This window comes from Erpetoichthys calabaricus, chromosome 2, assembly GCF_900747795.2.
Source record: "Erpetoichthys calabaricus chromosome 2, fErpCal1.3, whole genome shotgun sequence".
Taxonomy (NCBI): Eukaryota; Metazoa; Chordata; class Cladistia; order Polypteriformes; family Polypteridae; genus Erpetoichthys; species Erpetoichthys calabaricus.
In genome coordinates this window covers 279445482-279464607 of record NC_041395.2, presented here as the reverse complement: position 1 = coordinate 279464607, position 19126 = coordinate 279445482, and the positions used below count along the sequence as shown (strand labels likewise).

Sequence of the window (19126 nt, the reverse complement as noted above, 5' to 3'; positions counted from 1 at the left end):
GAAATGCTAAATTGCAATAAAAACTTACAGACAGTGACTCACAAAGGTCAAACTTATGCACAAATTACAAAAGATAAACATAATGTCTTTTACAAAACCATCTTAAATAATATTGATTACAAAAAGATTACAATAAATATACAAATATTGTTGGTACCATAGTCCGTAAATAAATGGCACATGATTCACATTGCTATAAAATCTGCACCATCTGCCGTTTTCTCTTCAAAGTAAACACTCCCAAACTGAAATTAGCACGGTGTGTTTTACTTGAGGCCTTTACGAGGAAACCGCATATATTTCTCACATTGCATAGCTTAAGACATTACAGCAATCAGTGACAGCCAGAAGGACTGACCCATGACCCACACTGTTCAGAAAGACATACTGATTAGCATGCAGTGTCTGGAACAACTCCCCTGCAGCCAGCCATCATCAGCCATGAGTGCCTGGCGTTGTGGTGTGAATTTACAGCGCCCAAGGCAGGCTCTTGTTGCTTGGCACAAGAACTGCAGATGAAAGTGTCATTTCCACACATGCACCTTCTACTACTTTAAAGGTCTATGCGTAGGGCAAGGATGACCTAAACTTTGTACAACTGTGAACCCTGAGAAATTCAATTAGTTAACATGTTTAAAGCCTGAATTGCTGGATGTGTTTTTGATAAAATCTAAAAAATCACAATGCTGCACTGAATATATTTAATAGCTAAAGCTCTGAATTTATGATGGCATAAATGAGGGCATCATTCAGAAAGGCCATGAAGTGTCTGATTCAAACGTCTCCTGAGCATCGTATAGTAATACAATGAAAGGTCAAAGAGATTTGACTGTGGGATGTGTGGTTGCTAGGCAAGTCATTTGTGCATTAAATGTGAAGATCCTTGCTGTTAATCCAAAAAGTATTGAAGTTTACATCCCAGAGGGGTTTCCTAACACACAGTATCTAAATCTGTGCATGCTGGCCAGTGGTTCATTATGGCCATCTCCTTCTGAAATCAGAGGACATGGGATGCAATTGTTAAACTAACAGAGCAGGTACAGCAGTATGATTTGTAGGCCTGGGAACAAAACTCAGTATAAAACATATAACACATATATTTTGTGTGTTTCTGTTAACAGCTTTTCAAAGATATTTAAGGCATCATTCAGAGTGCTTACATTTTCTGCTGATCTTTGAATTTTATATAAAAAATAAAATGTGGAAATGTTACTTTTGCAACCTACTATATAAAACGTGGTACTGTGTGCGTGTGTGTGTGTGTCTGAGCAATCTGATTGGTCAGTTTGGCTCTATTGGCTCAGTGGTAGGGATGATGATGTGATATATTAAGAGTATGAAATTTAATTCCTGATTGTGACCATTTTTGTTTTGTTTATTTTTACAAAAAAAAAAGAGTTAAAATAGTGCATTTTAATGACAACATGGCAAATGAATTTGTGGGCAACGTTGGATCAATAAATACTAACATGGCGTAACCTGAGTTGCCTCCAAAGACAAGAAGCATTCACAAGAATACGAATGATGTTTTCACAGCAGGTAATGAGGACCCATCTAGAAGGAGGCTTTACAGCAATGCGATTGAGAGGGGAAGCAGCAGGCCAGAGAGGTTGAGACACATAAGGGTATTAAGGTAAGGTGTAAGTGGATCATTGAGAGCTGCCTTCAAAGATGTGAAGTATTCACAGATATGCTAAAGCTGTTTGCTCAGTGGCTAATGGGGGCCCATCTGACATTGGGGTAGTCAAAAACCGGACAGGGGCAAGCAATTCACCTTGAAATGACAGAATCTGAGAAGGAAGCCTGAGTTGAATGCGATTGAGGGAGGAAGTGCCAGGTAAGAGAGGTTGAGACACATGAGGATACTAATTAAATGTATAAGAGGAATGCTAAAGGGTATACATATGGCAAGAGACGTCAAATATTTTAAATGTATTCTATTACCTCGCTTTGACAGGTAACATAACTAGTTATTATTACAGTATTAGTACAGTATGTATTACAGTACAGTGTTCAGTATAATGGAACATTCTCAAACCCACTTAATCTAGTTCAGGGTTACTAAAAGAAGAGCCTGAGAGGATGGCATAAATTAAGCCTAGCACCAGTATAATATGAAGAGCATATAATAATAATTATTATTATTATTATTATTATTATTTAGTAAGACACTTTAAACATTTTTAAGAAAGCATATTTTATTGATCTACAAATCCATTTTCTTATTAGCATGGTCCTCACAGGTACACAGGGAACACGGGGTGTAATGCAGGAATCAACCTAGAATAGGACACCGGTCCATTACAAAGCTCACCAGTGCACACACCTGCACTCATTCACACAGGTCAGTTAAACTGTTAATCATATCTTTGGGATAGGAGAGTCAAGTGGACTTAACAGAGTAAGCTCTCACATTCTAGAGGAAAATGTCCAACTCTACATTGTCAGGGCTGAACACTAGGAATACCAAATCAACACTAACCACTATGACACTGTACCATCAGTTTATATATTACATAAAACTCATTTTGCTATACCACTGAAAAGGTGATAGTTAGGAATGCTGAGTAGTATTCTCTTTTAGTGTGCAGTTGGCACGTTTATGTACAAATGGATAAATGACGGGAATAACATTCTAAAACAATGGTAAATAAACTTCTCATGAATTCATTGTTTAACCTGCCTATGTTCTTCATGTTGTGGGGAGTCACTGTCTATCCTGGCAGCACTGACCATAAGGCTAGAACCAACCCTGGAAGCCTGTAGATAATGTAAATAAATAACACTCGTCTGCTCCAAAATCCTCCCACACAAAAAATCTGTGAACTTTACAGATTTTGGGGAGCCGAATCCATTTCTGAAATTGTAATTTCTTTAACACAAGCCATTAGTACAAGGTACTGGATTCAGTGAAAAATGACATTTTGAAAAAATATAGATTTTTTTTTTTAATAAGCTACATTTGTTTTATGGAATAAGCATTTTTCATGCTCACAATTGAGAATATTCAAAGAATATTTTGAGCATAAAAATTGCAGTTTTCCTCATTCTTAACATTAGCTGAGGTGGAAACCACCCAAAATCAAGTATTTGCTGCACATTTGTTGCTCTCAATCACTATTTTTTTCTTTTAGGTCCTTCGAAAGAGCCATTTAGAAGGTTAAAAGGATGTTTTTATTGTCCAGAAGAGAGAAAATTGTTGTGTAAATGGTTTTTCCCAGAAATACAGTATGCAAGGATCGGTTGATCCATTTATTTTCTTTTATCTAAATTGATGTATGTGTGTGTTATAACTTTGAATTCATTTATAAAAGATGCCCCCCTTGACTTTAAAGGTGTAGAAACCTGACATGAAATATCTTCCTCCAAATGTTTCAAGGAGATGGCTGACCACAAGGAGTTGTTAAGAACAATTAGATCTTATATATAATACTTTAAACACACTATCTGTCATGTCATTTTAAAACACTAGGAAATCTGAAGCATGAATTGAATATATCAGTGAAAAATAGAAATTATACTCATCCCAATTTGTTGCTATTTATAAAATTGACTATTTAAAAGCGTATTGATTTTAATTATTTTTACCTTTTTCATTAATTGCACATTACATGCCAAAGCATGCTTTGTGTTATATGTCCAGCAGACTATACAGTAAAACACAAGTCCAAGCTGAAGTGAAACATCATGTTATTTTATACACTGAAATTCCATCCATCTATTTCTGTGTGCCAAGGTTGTGTAGGTCAGAGCCAGTTCTAGCAGCACTGGGTGCAAGGCAGGAAGCAACCTTGAAATTAGCACACCCACACTTACTCATACAGAGTCAGTTTATAGTAGCCAGTTAGCTCAAAATATATGCATATGTTTAGGGTAAAATACGAGTGCCTGGAGAAAAACTCCACAAAGACAGAGACCAAGCTTGGATTTAAACTCTGGAGCCGTGAAGCTGTAGCACTAACCATACCACACAAGAAATACATTCATTGTATACTCACATAGACTGAAACAGATGAATTATTGTTCACTGCTTTTTAATCTTGTGTACAGCAATTATCCTTAAATGACTGTAACTAGTCAGTACTTTCTAATTGTTTTTATTTAAAGTCTAGGATTTCAACAACTAAAAAAAGCACTAGATGTTTATCTATATATGCAAAACATGATATTTTGTGTTTAACCATTATCCTTTATACGATACCACTAACCATCATAGATAATATAAAATATTTTGCAAATTAAGCGGCATAAGGGCACACTGGTCAATAGTACTGCCTAAGGCTGCATTTTCTCCAGGTATTATGGTTTCTTCCTGCACGCCGAACACATAATATTAGATTAATTACTAACTCTGAACTATGTGAGGCTGGTGGGCTGGTGTCTCATCAAGGGTTGGCTTCTGTTCGGAGTCCTGAAGTGACATTTCTTAATTTGTTTTTGTTTTGAATTTTATTTGAAAAAAAAAATAGCATTCCATACAATCAAGTCTAACTTAACAAAACAGAATTCAGCAGAAAGAGAGGAGAGCCAACAGCATGGGCATAACTTTAAAATCAACAAAGAAGGGATACCTTGCCATATTTAAAATAAAAAATAGTTTCAAACAGATCCTCTAAGTGAGAATTTCATTTTTTCCAATTTCAAATAGAACATCAGTTACCCACTGACTTATAAAAGGTGGTTTGGAGTTCTTCCAATTAAGCAGCATAAGTCTATGTGCTAGTAGTGTAGTATGGGCAATTACAATCAATTACAGTCCTTCTCCACTTTAAGCCCATCTGGAAGTACACCAAACATTTGCTATGACATTTCTAATCCTATACTGAATAAAGTGCATAAAAATATAACATCATCAGGGTTGTGAATTTCAGAGCCTATCACAGTAGCATTGGAAACAAACCAGGAACCATCCCTGGATGGCACATCACACCATCTCAGTGCCTACTCACTCAATTTGAATCACCAATTAACTTAAGACACACATCTTCAGGATGTGAGAAGAAAACCAAATTACCCAGAGAGAGGCTCACTGAGTCATAGACAGAATATGCAAACCCCTCCTGTGACTCTGGGGTCCAGGGCTAATCACTGTTCCACCACACACTACTCAAAATAAAGGTGGTTGGAAAAATCAGTGCATAGACATTTTGCATATTACCCATACCACTACATATTTTTCCACAAACATACAGTTTATGTAAAAAAGAGAGTGAAATCTCCAGAAGTGAAAGGAAAGAAAGAAAAGAACAAGAAGTTCAAAGTCAAAGTGAACTTTACTGTCATCTCAACCATATACAAGTACTATATACAGATAGACGAAATTGTGAGTTCTTTCTTTAACATAAAATTCATTGGTATATTTCTGCCAATTTACACCGTCACAAAGGAAATCATAATGATTATAGAAATGGAAAGAGAGTACAAAAGCAGATTTCTTGTGTACAGCATTAACATCTGCGCAAAAGACCTCACGTCTGAAAAAGGCTGCGGTTTAACACAAGTCAAACTGTTTTTATTGCATATAACACCTTTCTTAGCGCTATCACTAATGGTCTTCACAACAGAATTTATCTTGGTACGACTCATCCATTTTCTGCCTCTTTTCTCCACTATAAGGTTGTGCTTATCTGGGGCCTATTATAGTCATATTGAGTCCATCACAAGACCCACTTCCACTGAACCAAAGGGGGACAAATTTACTCAACATTTACCCTCTGTGGAATTTGGGAGGAAACCAGGGTATCCAGAGAAAACCCGTGCAAACGCTACTTGATAAAAGTCATCCTCATGCGCGGTCACTAACCATTGCATTGCCATGTTAAATTTAATAGGAGCTCATTTTAAAATACATTGATATGAGTAGATACAGCGTGGGCTGTACGAGACAAGATGCATAACAGTATATCCAAAAATGCTAAATTAAATTATAATTTAAGTATCAATACCAACTAAAAAAGAGTAAACAAACTTAGATTTTGTGCTTTTTAGACATAATCAGCACAGATTAACCTATTAAACTATTAAGTGCTTTGGAAAGGCAGCACAACGTTGTATGAGAGAATTTTCAGTTCATGACAGCAAGGCTCCAACTTCCTAAGGAGGCCCTTGTACTGAAATTGTGATGAGGTGCCCCTCATTAAGAATCCATTCATTACCTATAGGTGACCACACAGGTTATTTTCACATGGTGATGTCTTTCCTCCAATAACAACAATCATGGAAATGCTGCTACATTACATGAATACATTAATGACAAAGGGTTTGGGAATCGACTGTTTAATCTGAAAGTGAGCACAAGGAAAAGAGAGGCTTCTTCATGCCAAGCCTTTATAATTAACAGTGTTTTCATTAAAGCTGCTCTTCACAGTTAATTGGTTGTGACAGTGGTGTGTGTATACGGCAGGTCCCTTATTAAATGCACTTATTATGAACTTATAATGGTGACCCAAGCAACTTCCTTGGGCTTGTTAAATAGTTAAGTTCAGCTTTTTCAAAGGTCTTGTTTCATGTACCTGTAGGGAATAAATGAAGTTTTTCTTTACAGCTGGAGGAAATATCAAATTCCACATCTAAGAAATTAGATTTTTATATAAAGTGTCTTTTGTATGTTCCTAATTTAATGTTCTGGAGTTGGTTAGGTGGCTAATTATAACAGAAAATGGAGTGTCCGAATGACTGACCAGCTGGAGGGAGAGGTACTTAAAAGCCACAATTCGCTTTGCAGACTAGTTGTAGGTAACGATCAATATTTGTTTTGGATTAGAAATTATTTCCTTTTCCCTTTACAACTTGGATTGGGTCATGTCAAAATAGTTTTAATGTTTTAGTGTCAATTCAATCAGTTTCAAAAAGCAATTGGATAGTATAATATTTAGTGGATTTAATAATAATGGAATTTAAGTATTTCATTTAATAAGACTGGTGCTTTCAAATTTTGCATTACAAGTTAGTATTGAAAAAAAAAAAAAAAGATCTTTGAAAATTAATTTGGTAACTGGCCAAACCCTACAGATTAATTTGCTTTACATTTAAAATTAAGACAACCTGAACTTTCCACATTATTATTATTATGTAGTTGTGCCGAAACAATGTTTTCTTATAAACTGTCATAGATCACATCCGTGCTTCTTAAAACATGAATGCATGAAAACCACAGAAGATGGCATTATTGTACAAGTGCTATTTTTATATCAGCAAAAAAGACATAAAAAGCTTCTTTGATTACCCCATTGTCAAAGCACCAGAGCCCGACTGACACAACTTGAGTGATTGAAGCTGGAAGTCTGTTCCATGTTTAAGTTGTTGGCAACAGCTGCCACACATGTGGCTTTACAAGCTAGCACCATTTTTCATTTTCCATGCTTGTGGGTGGTGAAGCACGTGTATTATACGTGCGGAGCTGTGCAGAACATCCCACCTGCTACTCTCAGATAATTGGACCCACTTCCTTTCTGAGGTCTTTTAAAATTCCAGTGTGGTATACAAGCTTTTTCAACTTGAATAAAATCATCAAAATGTCATCACAGCTCTTGAGATCTTCATTCATGGTAAAAGAAGTTAGGCAACATGAATAGAAGCATAAAGGGAGAATTACATAAGCAATATAAAGAAAAATACAATGATCAGATTTATATATGTATATATTTTTATTGCAAAAAAATATGGACATTGTGTTTTAGATGTATAAAAAAATGCTTAAAATAAAAAGCATAAACTGGTAGCATACATCATAAGATTTGCAGGCTATATATAAAAAGCTGCCTAGAAAGAGTTTCACATTCTGTGGGAGAATAAAAGAAATGCTTAAACTTAAAAGAATCTGAAGTTGGTAATTAAAAGACAGACCTAATTAAATGAAAAAACACAGTTAGGATGCTGTATGACAGAACAGTCCTTGGTATAATTAATCATGTTTGTATTCTCAGTTTAGCATTACTAAAAAATTCTTAAAGCCTACTTGGATTAAAAACTTGGAACTTAAAATATATATTTTGGCATTAAAATAGTCTTTAAGTGTAACCTTGCATGAAACTACTTATCATTCACTTTTCCTTTCTTTCCTAAGAGTACAATGAATTATTCATCCACTTTATCAACCCATTTTTTCCAGTAGCGGATCAAATTAAGATGCAACCAACACCAGCAGCAATAGGCACAAAGGAGTGTCACATACATCCTCATGTCAGCCTACCGTGAATTAACTGGTAAAAAGAAAAAGCAAAAATCAGTTGGTTTTTCACTACTATTAGGAATTAATATTAACTCAATATTTGTCCTGTAAACAATAATATTTTCTCTCACTCAGGTAAGTTTCAATGACGAAAAAAGGTCAGTTTGGAAAAAAAAAGGAAAGTGCAAAGAATATCACGTCCTATTCAGGTTTGGTCCCGGACATGCGCCTGCTGCTGCCACGCTAGGCAAAAGCTTCCCACAACCTGTTTAAACCGTACATTTAATTGTACTGTTAAGCATTCAAAGAATTTAACACACACTATGCCTAATAAATTTGGATATGCAATATGTATATACAGATTTTTTTTAAATTATTGCATTTTCCAAGAAGCTGTGTTCTTTGCACAAACTTTCTCATGTACAGGGTTAATTCCCTCTAAATATCTGTCCAAAGCCAGTGATGACACGAATGCCTAGAGGCAAATCTGGACTGCGCTAGTGTGTGGGACATTGTGCAATGAGTCAGATAAAAAGGAGAAGCTCATCAGGGCTGCAATTCATATTAAAGTATGGGATTTACGCTAAAATGGTTGTCTAAACAGTGTCTATATGCTGCATCCTACGTGTTGTAACTAATGGCTGTCATCCAGCAGACATTGTTACCCATGTGTTTCAAATTCCATTTAAGCATAAATTTCTCAAAAAGCAAAAGCCTCTCTCTTGTTGGGACATGCAAAATATCAATTATGATTTGTACTGCATCTATTAAAAAGAAAAGCAGAGGGTAAAATAACAACATACAAGATAATATATATAACTATCTATGCAGTTTCTTAACCTGTTTGGACAAAGACCAAGTCACGGAGAGCCAGGACATCTTCCACCGTCATGTGGCACGAGTGCATGGACAGCTTACTAGTTTATTGCAAGCAGCACTCCCACATGCCAATTGGCTAAATCTGCACAAATTTGGGATACAAGGGGAAACCCAAGACCCTGAGGAAAGCCTGAAACAGAAAGAAACTTGGACAGAAGGGGGAACCAAAGCTGATCTGTGAAACTGTAAGAAGGCAGAAACAAACACTCCAACCAAGCTGAAAAAAAATGAATGCCAGTTGCCTAAAATATCTCACCCAGTGCCAGCTACAACAATCTGTATCTTGTCCAATTACCGTTCTCATATGCAGTATTAGAACATGTACAACAGCCAAACAAACAGTCCATTCTCATACATCAACTATATGCATATTACACACTATATGCAAAAGATATTTGAATTCTTTCAGCTTTCAACCAACACTTCCTCCTAAACAACCAGAACTTGCCAAAATAACCACAAAAAAAAGAAAAATCTACAAATATGGGGTTACAAAATGTACTAAATGTGTTTTAATAATTTCAGGTTGCAAATGTAGTTATATTTTTAGCAAATATAGAATGCAAAACAAAAGGTACAAACACATTATAACTATGTTATAACAGTTGGCCTTCTTCAAAACACTTCTTCTGTCTAACTATTCAAACATTGTTTTTAACTCTCATTTTCAAAGCCTTGACTTACTTATTGAGCTTTATTTTTTTTTCCAGGACTTAGACTAGATTTCTGTATGTGAGCACTTCAGACTTGATTAAGCATATGTTGCAGGGTTTTGTCTTGAAGTAATTATACAAATTAGTGACTACAATGAGGATAAAGAAGATTTCACAAAAGTAGAATTTAAATTGTCCACATTCTGGGATTACCTTCACTTTATGAAGTTATAGATCTCATACAAAATACATTCAGTATAATTATACTAAAAAGTTATTTTCCACCTTCTATAAATCAGTTATTAGAACTTAGAAAAATAAAAAAAATTTAAAAAGCGCTTCAAACAAAAAAAAAAAAGAAGAAGAAAAGAAAAACCACCAGTATCTGCTTGTAAATATGGCCATTTGTTCTTTTTCCCTGAAATGAATAATTCATGACTGCTACATGGTAAAAGTTTAACAGCTAAGCAGATTCACACTGAGGTGTGGTGCATGAGCAAAAGCTGTGACCAACTTATCTGCATTCCATCCCTAAATAGCCAAAACCACAGACTGATGTATTTGTGTTAGCAAAGTGAAAAACAAAATCACGTCAAGTTAAGCGTATCAAAGAGAGTCCTCGGAGTGGACCAGCTTAAAAACAGTCAGGAACTTCATAGACAGATATGATCAGGAGTAAATTGTGCATTGTAACATAAAAAAACAAACAGTTGTGCTTTTTTTCCTTCTTCTTTCTAAAGGGGGGCAACATGCTACAGACTTCAGTATCTGGGGGGGGGAATGAAATGATAGAACTGCTTTTAAGGAGTCCAATTACAAGAGTTGTGTCCTTTCAGGTGTAATGGAGCACATGGTTTCTAGCCAAAATCTTGAAGTTACATTTTTGTTCTCACTCTAGAAGTTTCAGGTCCCTCTCTTATCATTTCATTATTTCACATTGTTGCGGTTTTATTTTTCCACAGGAGCACATGGCTTAAGTTGCATTAAAAGGTCCCCTTCATTCAATACTGAGCAACTAAATGTGGTACAGATCACTGATCTGATTTATACATTTAAAAATAAATTCTTCTACATACAAATATATGTATTTATAATTGCATTTTTGCACCAGTTATAGCAGTGCCATTGTAAATGCCAGGAAACCATTTCAAGGTGCAGATAAGGCAGTTAAGTGTAAAAAGCAGTCCAGATGAGATTACATCAGAAGATGCTGCCAGAAAATCTCCTAATGTTGCTGTAATCCAGCAATTGTTCAATCTGTTCTTCCTTTTTTAATTCTGAAAAATATATAAAAAGAAAAATATGTATATTTATAAAACGAAACAAGAATTACGCACACAAATCTATTACAAGCAATTGCTCTGTTTGGAAAATAAGACAAGAATCAGTAAGTCTTTATAAAACATATTTATTTTAAAAAAATCTGTTGCTAGCCAGTACAAGTTATTTTGATAGAATATAAAAAAAGAAAGACTTTTACTCTGCATTTCAAGCATCAGAAACATAATATGCTTCCTTGCATCTGAATTTCAAATCAAATTAATATAGACGTTAAAAGATGTACTAAGGTTTAATTCAAAGTAGTTATTAAAGCATTGTTCATATTATGAAATATGGATGCTCTAATTGCACACAAATGACTTGATGCAAGACTCGGTTGCACACAAGTTCACTTCCCATTTCAGAGCCACGTGCAAACAATAAATCTATAAAGGTAGTGTGTCCCAAAGGGGCAAAAACATTAAGGATATATTTTTAGTGTTTCATACTACTGAGGCACTGAATATTTAGAAAAGTTTAAAAACAGACCATAGCCTTTAAAACATTAAATGGCAAAAAAGTGGCAGAACCGAATGTCGATAGATGATGGTTTAGTTAAGCATTTCCTTCGACTGCTCGTCGCTTGCTTATGAAGATTTTTCCAGCTGTTTCTCATAATCCATGTAAACCTTTCACTCCCAGCTGTTTCTCATAAGCCTCGCAAACTTGGTAAGAAAAATAGTTTCTTCCCTGCTTCTTCTCTTCAGAGCCATGGTTTAAAAGTTCTCATAAATTTCCTAACAAGTACCGCGTCACAACAATATGCATGTGTAAGTCAATAGACAACGGATGTCCCATTTCTAAAAAGAGGCAAAACAAGGACCCCACGTTCAGTTGTCATTTTACTGGGCTTCCTGACAGTACTTGGAGGACTCGTCACAAGGTCATGGCTTGGCTCCTAATGCGCAATTACTTAAGGAAAACTTAAGCAAAAAAAAAATTTCTGCTTATGATGTCAAGAGCAAGCTTTTACAATACCAGCTGCTGGTCCAGATTTGAAACCAGCAAGAAATTCAGGGGGACAGCTGTATGCATAGTTGCTTTCCATATCCACCGTCAGAAACAGGAATACGTAAGAGCATGGGCTCAGTATGGGACAAACAAGTGTTCAATATCTTTTAAAAGTGAACATTTCTTGTTAAGTTCTCATTTCATTTTTCTCTCTGTAGATTTCCTCAAATTTGTGTTCAGAGCAGTAAGGGTTACTAATGCCCAGGTTTAAAAAAAAAATTGAAACAAAGCCAAGCAGTATAATGCAAAACTTGGCAAGTGGCTCATCTCAGCCTCCATATTTTTTACTCATTAAGAGGAGCTTCTCCTTACTTGTTAAGTGCATTTTGCAGGTATTGTTGCAGCCACTTAATTTCAAGGTCAAGGCACACTTGTTTGGAGTTTCTCAGGGTAGCACTATAAAACAAAACAAAACAAAAAGTCAAACTTACACAATGCAATAGCTTTAGTTTGTTTGTCATATATAAGCGGAATACAGGTTAAATAATTACTTCACAAATAAAAATGACCTTGCATAAATTAAAAGAATGCATGTATCTGATAATGAAAGGAGGAACTGAAAGTCTGTGCTCTGAAAGACTAAACAATGATCACATACGTCCAAGTCTGTAAAGATGCGTAAAATGAAAAAACATACTTCTAAAGGTTGTGCACATCATTATGTACAATAAACATACAGAAGAAAAAAAAAGAATGTTTATTAATATCTACTTCACTAAATTTCATAATACAATATATCCATATTCTTAAGCCTAATTAACTCGATTTTGGCTCATGGAGGCTACAATGAAGACATTAGGTGCAAGGCAAGAACCAATCGTGGATATGGAACCAGACCTTCACTGGACCCACCTATGTACATAACCACATGGGACCATTTCAGAACCGTCAATTAATCAAAGATGTGTATCTTTAGAATATGGGAGAAATCTAGAAATACTCAGAGAACTAACTTCAGACATTCGTAGAACATGCATAATCCTCAGAGAGAAGTCCAGGAGCAGAATTTAAAACGTACTGGATTGGGGAGGCTGTGGTGTTAAACACTCTGGCCAAATGATCTTTACTGACGTTACTGTTTAGAACGGGTTTCTTTATTCCCCAAATCTTCTGTTGCTGCATTTTTAAGATTGGAAAAAAAAAAAAGTGTAGGGCGGCATGGTGGCACAGTGATAGCACTGCTGCCTGGCAGTAAGGAGACCAGGGTTCGGTTCCCGGGTCATCCCTGCGTGAAGTCTGCATGTCCTCCCTGTGTCTGGGTGGGTTTCCTCCGGGTGCTCCGGTTTCCTCCCACAGTTCAAAGACATGCAGGTTAGGTGCGTTGGCGATTCTAAATTGTCCCTAGTGTGTGCTTGGTGTGTGTGCCCTGTGGTGGGTTAGCGCCCTGCCCAGGATTTGTTCCTGCCTTGTGCCCCATGTTGGCTGGGATTGGCTCCAGCAGACCCTCCATGACCCTGTGTTAGGATATAGCGGGTTGGATAATGGATGGATGGAAAAAAAGTGCAATGTGGGGGTTTGAGTGTAACAATTAATTGGCTTCATTTATTTGTAACTTTTCTTCAAATCTTAGAAGTGCCATATTCTAGAGAAAGTTACTTCTGCAAAATAAATCTAAATGCCCAACTATAAAATTATTACTAAAAACAATATAGATCTAAAACGTTTTGAAGTGTTAGGTGATAAACATTTTAGCTTACTTTAAAAAGTCAGACACTCGTTGATTAAATGTGCATTCACATAATTATGAAAGCAATAGAAGATACTGGAGAACTGTCAAGCAAAACTTTGAAAACTTCATTAAAGGTGCATTGTTCTTGGTGTCTATGTGTTTAGAAGAAAAACAATCAAGTGCAAAGGTAACAGAAACAAGTAAAAGTAAGAAATTTTCATGCATGTAACAAGTGGCTAAATTTTAGACCTAAACGTCTACCCTTCCCCAACCTCCATTCGAGTTAATACAGCAGGCTGGGGAATGAAAACAAATGAGACCCACCTGATCAGAGTTAAGTTTCATATCAGGGTAGGGGGTATCTAATGAACCTTCTGCCGGATGGAACACTGAAGGGTCACCCTTTTATCAGTCGAAATTTGCTTTTGTTACCCTCAGCATGTCTCGTTTGTTATTTTGTTTCTTATTTTCTGCATAACGTATCACAAGAATTCCGAAATTTACCTGCTCAAAATGACATGTACTTAAAAAAAGAAAAAAAAAAAAATAATGCCTCAAGACACACAGGCACATTGTACCGATGAGGCATGAATCGGCCTTCACAATCACTCATTCATTTTTCAGTTTCCAGGAGCATCTGCTTTTATTTCATTTATATTCATGGAGGGCAAAAGACTTGGCTAAAGAGCCCTCCCATAAGACAGGGCTCAAGAATATGCTTTTCTGCAGAACCTTTTTAATTCTCCTGACACAACTTTAGATTTAGAAAAGCATTTCTGGATTATACTTAGGGTTATGATTCATGGCAGACATTGGCCAATAAGAGAGCCTTCAAAAAAGGAGCAATTCTCTGTATATTGTTCATACTGTACAGCTTAAATTGTGCTAAATGTTGTGTAGGTCCAATGCCAAGACTCTGCTAACCACAGATTCACTTCATGAGTCAAGACAGAACGGGCTCAGACTATTATTCATATAGAAAATAAAAGGAAAGTCAGACAGAAATCAATCCAAAGATAGATAAGAGCTTCTTTGAACAGTTTTAAAACCAAGGCAGCAGCCAAAGGACATCAAATGGCCATCAAATGCTGTGGTCAATTTTATGTTACAGGAACGATTATGTTCACTATTTAATTTAAGTGTTCCAAGATTTGAACTCCACCAGAATGTGTGGTATGTAGAATACTAATCACTTAACCCCCTTCCCCATAAGCAAAAGTTAAACAAATCACTGTTTATTTTTAGTCAGTGGGTAGGCAGAAATAGGAATGGCTTTGAAACAATTACATCACTTTTGAAAATGGATCCTATTAATTTAATATTTCCTGCAAGGTACGGTTATCTTCAATAGAAGGAAACTGTGCACGTGACAAGCACAAAACACTTTAAGTTCTAATTTAATGTTGATAATGTGTGTGCCAGGAGGGGATTTTCTGCAATGAACTGGCACCTCATACAGGGTTGGACCACAAGTTGCAGTCCTCATCAACCAAAAAATGGATGGATTAGGTGCATTTTAGAAATGACAACCACTGTAGATATTAAATATGTGTAAAGAAAACATCAACTTACATAACCTGCAGTGGGCAGTTAGGTACATTCATAAACTTCAGCTGTCTGATGATGTGCTTCTTCACGTTTTTCTCTGTGCTTCTGCACCAGCATTTCTCAGCTAAACTGAAGGGTTTTTCTAGAGGTGAAAGACAATCAGACAAGATGTATTAATAACATTGCTGTATAGAGAGAGAGGAGAATTTTTCAGCCTCCATTTAAATACAGCAGTTGTTGCTGGGCTTCCAAAGTGAGAAGCCAAATGCGTAGAATTTATGTTGAGTGAAAAAATGTGCAGGAATTTAAGTCTACATTGCTTTATAAACCACTACTGGTACAATTCCAAAAATAATATGGCCACAAAAATCCACAAATAATTAATAGCATCGCGTTTTAAACGTGAAGCAGTAAATTCATGGAAGTGTGGCTAAACGTTAATCACTAGCAGTACTGTGACAAAGTGACATTTTATTGTGAGCTTTTACTGTGAAAAGTTGAACTATACGTTAGAGAAGTATTATATGTTGAATTCAAATCGAGCAAAATGTTTCCAAATTATTAACATTTGCGGTTAACAGCTGCAATTAAACACATGGAATTTGTTAATGTAGGTTTTGGAAGAATTTCGTCCCACATCGTGCCTGTTAGGTTAATTGGCGACTCCAAAAATTGGCCCGGTGCGAATGCGAGTGGGAGTGGAAGTGCGCTAAAGCTCGCCAAGTGCAGCCCTCGCCCGGCCCATGCAGGGATGCTGCTTGATGCCTAACTGAGCCGGGACACGATGAGGGAAACGCGGCTCCGAAAAGACGGGAACGGAAGGATTGCGGAAAAGATGCCGCTTTCAAAACCGGGACTGCCTTAAGAATTCTGTCAATTCGAACAACATAGACGGTGAATGTTTTTAGTGTTATCATTTTGAAATAAGGTATTTATTTCAAATAATTAAATCATGTATTTCATTGCAGCTTTTAAATGAGATGACGCTCGCGGAACAAGTGGTTTCACGGAGTATGCGCCAACTGCACCTTCATTTATTAGACAGGTTTTCCCATAAATGTGCCGCGTAGCGCTACTGCTTAAACTCAACACTGCATATTCCCTGGACGGGACGCCAGCTCGGCATTGACTTCACGCATGCATTTTGAAATATCACAATTTCGAAACGTGCTGATCATGTTAAGTGGAAACGGAAAAAGTCAGCGAAATCACAAGAACACGAAACCTGCACAGGGATTTACAGCCATCGACGCGCGAAATGACGCTGTACATTTTATACTTGAAGAGACGCGCTGTGGTAGACGCTGTGTTTTCAAATTAAAATTATAAACCTAATCTGATGAAAGTGATCGATTTCTGCTGATGAGAATAAATCCCCTATACTGTAGATTTGTTATTTTAATAAACGACTTTACTGACCGTTCACAAGATTTTAAAAACAAAGCAATCCTGACCCCTCAGAGGCCACTTTGCTTGAATTGTGGCGAAGACAGGTGACATTTAACACACTTAATAATTATGAAAGCGAAACACAGTAGTCTACGGTGTGATGAAAGAAATACATGCATACAAGTACTTTTACACACACGATTTATTGACTCACCATCTGTGCTGTACACAAATTAATATAAAAACTAAACGCCAGTCTTTTAACATGCAAGTGATGAAGGTTTACTTTTACATGCTTAATAATATCCAAATCTAAACTGAGAAATCTGAGAAACTGTGTATTCCTTTAATCAACAATATTTTAAAAGAACGTTTCCTTTGTTTAGCTTAGTTCAAATCATACGTAATGACTACTTTTGTCCAAACAAATCTGCATTGCTTGATATGCAATTTAGTGGCTTGCTTTTCTGAAGTTTAAATTCAAGCATAATGATTTGTGGATGAACCTCAAGGTAAACAATGCAACTGCATGGCTTCCAAGTAAATAGAGGAGGCGGATTCTGCATTCTGCACAGAGAGTTTGTGGAATACCAACAAAGCTCACATAAATGTTAGGAGTCGTTACAGGGATTGATTTTTAACGGACTTTTGGTTTTATAGGAATGGGCTAAATTCCGCTAAGCGCTCACAGTCGGACTCCACTCAGTAAATTAAAAGAAGCCACACGCTCTTAAATAAAGAAGAAGTATTTTACACTCCTAAATGTAAACTTTATAAAACCGTATATTTAAATATTTTCAAAGCATTTTTGCGCTTGCATCTACCGCACTCGTTTATACTACGCAGCCAGTCAAAGAAGGATCCCACTGCGTTTTAAATAATAAACTATAATTCACCTGCGCTGATTTCTGGAATATTGTTTCTAATCGTCAAGTTCGAATTTTAAAAGTGCATTTACAAAAACGCTGTAATTGCTTTAAGATCTTAATAGTGTAATCACTTTTAGAAATTAGCGCAGCATAAAGACAGTCTGATGAAAGGCGCACACGAACGCAGCACGTTCGCGCTAATTAGCGTACCTTTTGTTGCAGCTCCCCACTTATTTGCAAAGCTGCTACGTGCACATCAATTACACTTCTCTCGCCAGTTTCTCACATATGCAAAACTGTACAAACCACAAGCGATCTTCTTTTCGGGAAATACCAGAGGCAGCGCCGAGTAAATAAACATTAACAAGCTAAAGTAAATACGCGTTAATTGCGTCGAGTTAACAGACAGGTATCCGTCTTTGTTACTTAATGAAGTTCAGATTGGAGTCGCCTTGCTTGTACTGCAGATGCTCTTGAGCGAAGAAACGAGAAGTATTTACTTGCATGGCCCTTTGCCAACCTACACGAACATCCAAGGAAACACAAGAAGCGATTTGCTTCTAACACAAGATAGCATCTCTCTTCCAAGCTTGAAGGCATGTAAATTTCAAATGCACAGCTTTCCTTTTCCAGAAAAAAATACGTACAGTAACCACGTTTTGAGATCGTCCTTACAGAAATATACGACCGTTACATAAAGAAAAATAAATAATCTAGACCAGGACTTTTGTTTTGGCGTTCTTGTGAGCTCCGTCTGTTCGCGAGGACCACTAAGGCTGGTCACAACTTGAGTGATGGAACAGATGCGAAGTAAATTAGTCACATCTGCCGAGTTGCTTACCTTGGGATAAGTCGATGCACGTTGTCAGCAGCAGCAGAGCCAGAACCGCTAAAGCTTTCACATCCATGGTGGGTGGCTTAAACAAATCTCAAACGAGCAGATTCCAATAACACTGAAACTCCGCGCTCTGGGTTGGGTCTTAAATTTGCTCATTGCGACTCCCACTTTGGAACCGAGAGGTGAGGAGGCGTGGTCTTGCAGTGATTTATTACCTTTGGCATCGCCAGCTTCCTCTATTAAATGTGTGGATAAAAATCAAGGGCGAAAAAAACTCTTTTATTAACACTTAAGTAAAAATCCCTGATTTTGAATAACACAATCTGCAAAGGATCGCATGAACATAACATTAATAAAACAGGATCGGATTTCTTCAGGTGCGTTAAACTAAACTTGCTAACTGGTTTTGAAAAAGCAGACTCATAGAGGTACACCAGTCCATTTTTCAGGTTAATTTCTTTTGTAAAGTCACGTAGTTTACTTAGTCTCTCAACGGAGTTAAATTGTCAGTGTATAGCATTTCCGTGTACTCACCGTACACGAATACCCTTCTGGACCTTTCGTTTTATCAGTACATGCTTTTCTAACCCTGTAGTAAATTATACGTTCAAATCCTTTTGTATTGCCCTTTGTTATCTTATATCTCTCCATCAATTTACTTCTAGCATTGGAAGTAGGGCAAGAACCAACTTTTTTTTGTTTCTTCTGACTTCTTTTGGTGTGCATTGTGGAAGGTATCATATAAAATAAGTTATCGTGTCACAGAAATATCAAATATAA

At 36.6% G+C, this 19126-nt stretch overlaps 1 protein-coding gene across 1 annotated transcript; it reads right to left on the bottom strand.

Moving 5' to 3' along the window:
* Positions 1–7627: 7627 nt before the first annotated feature.
* cxcl12a (chemokine (C-X-C motif) ligand 12a (stromal cell-derived factor 1)) lies at positions 7628–18500 on the bottom strand. Its single transcript, XM_028795610.2, has 4 exons — positions 18350–18500; positions 15275–15392; positions 12346–12429; positions 7628–10979 (listed from the first exon to the last, which is right to left on the bottom strand). The coding sequence occupies exons 1-4, from the start codon at positions 18414–18416 to the stop codon at positions 10955–10957; spliced, it is 294 nt and encodes a 97-aa protein (XP_028651443.1). The 5' UTR covers positions 18417–18500; the 3' UTR covers positions 7628–10954.
* Positions 18501–19126: the final 626 nt, after the last annotated feature.

What these genes read in the sequence shown, in the direction of transcription:
- cxcl12a (XM_028795610.2), bottom strand. Translation starts at nt 18,416, where the DNA reads ATGGATGTGAAAGCTTTAGCGGTTCTGGCTCTGCTGCTGCTGACAACG. An exon ending in AACTGCCCACTGCAGGTTAT is followed by an intron (nt 12,430 to 15,274) that starts GTAAGTTGATGT and finishes TTTGTTTTATAG; the next exon opens with TGCTACCCTGAGAAACTCCA. An exon ending in CTGCAAAATGCACTTAACAA is followed by an intron (nt 10,980 to 12,345) that starts GTAAGGAGAAGC and finishes TATATTTTTCAG; the next exon opens with AATTAAAAAAGGAAGAACAG.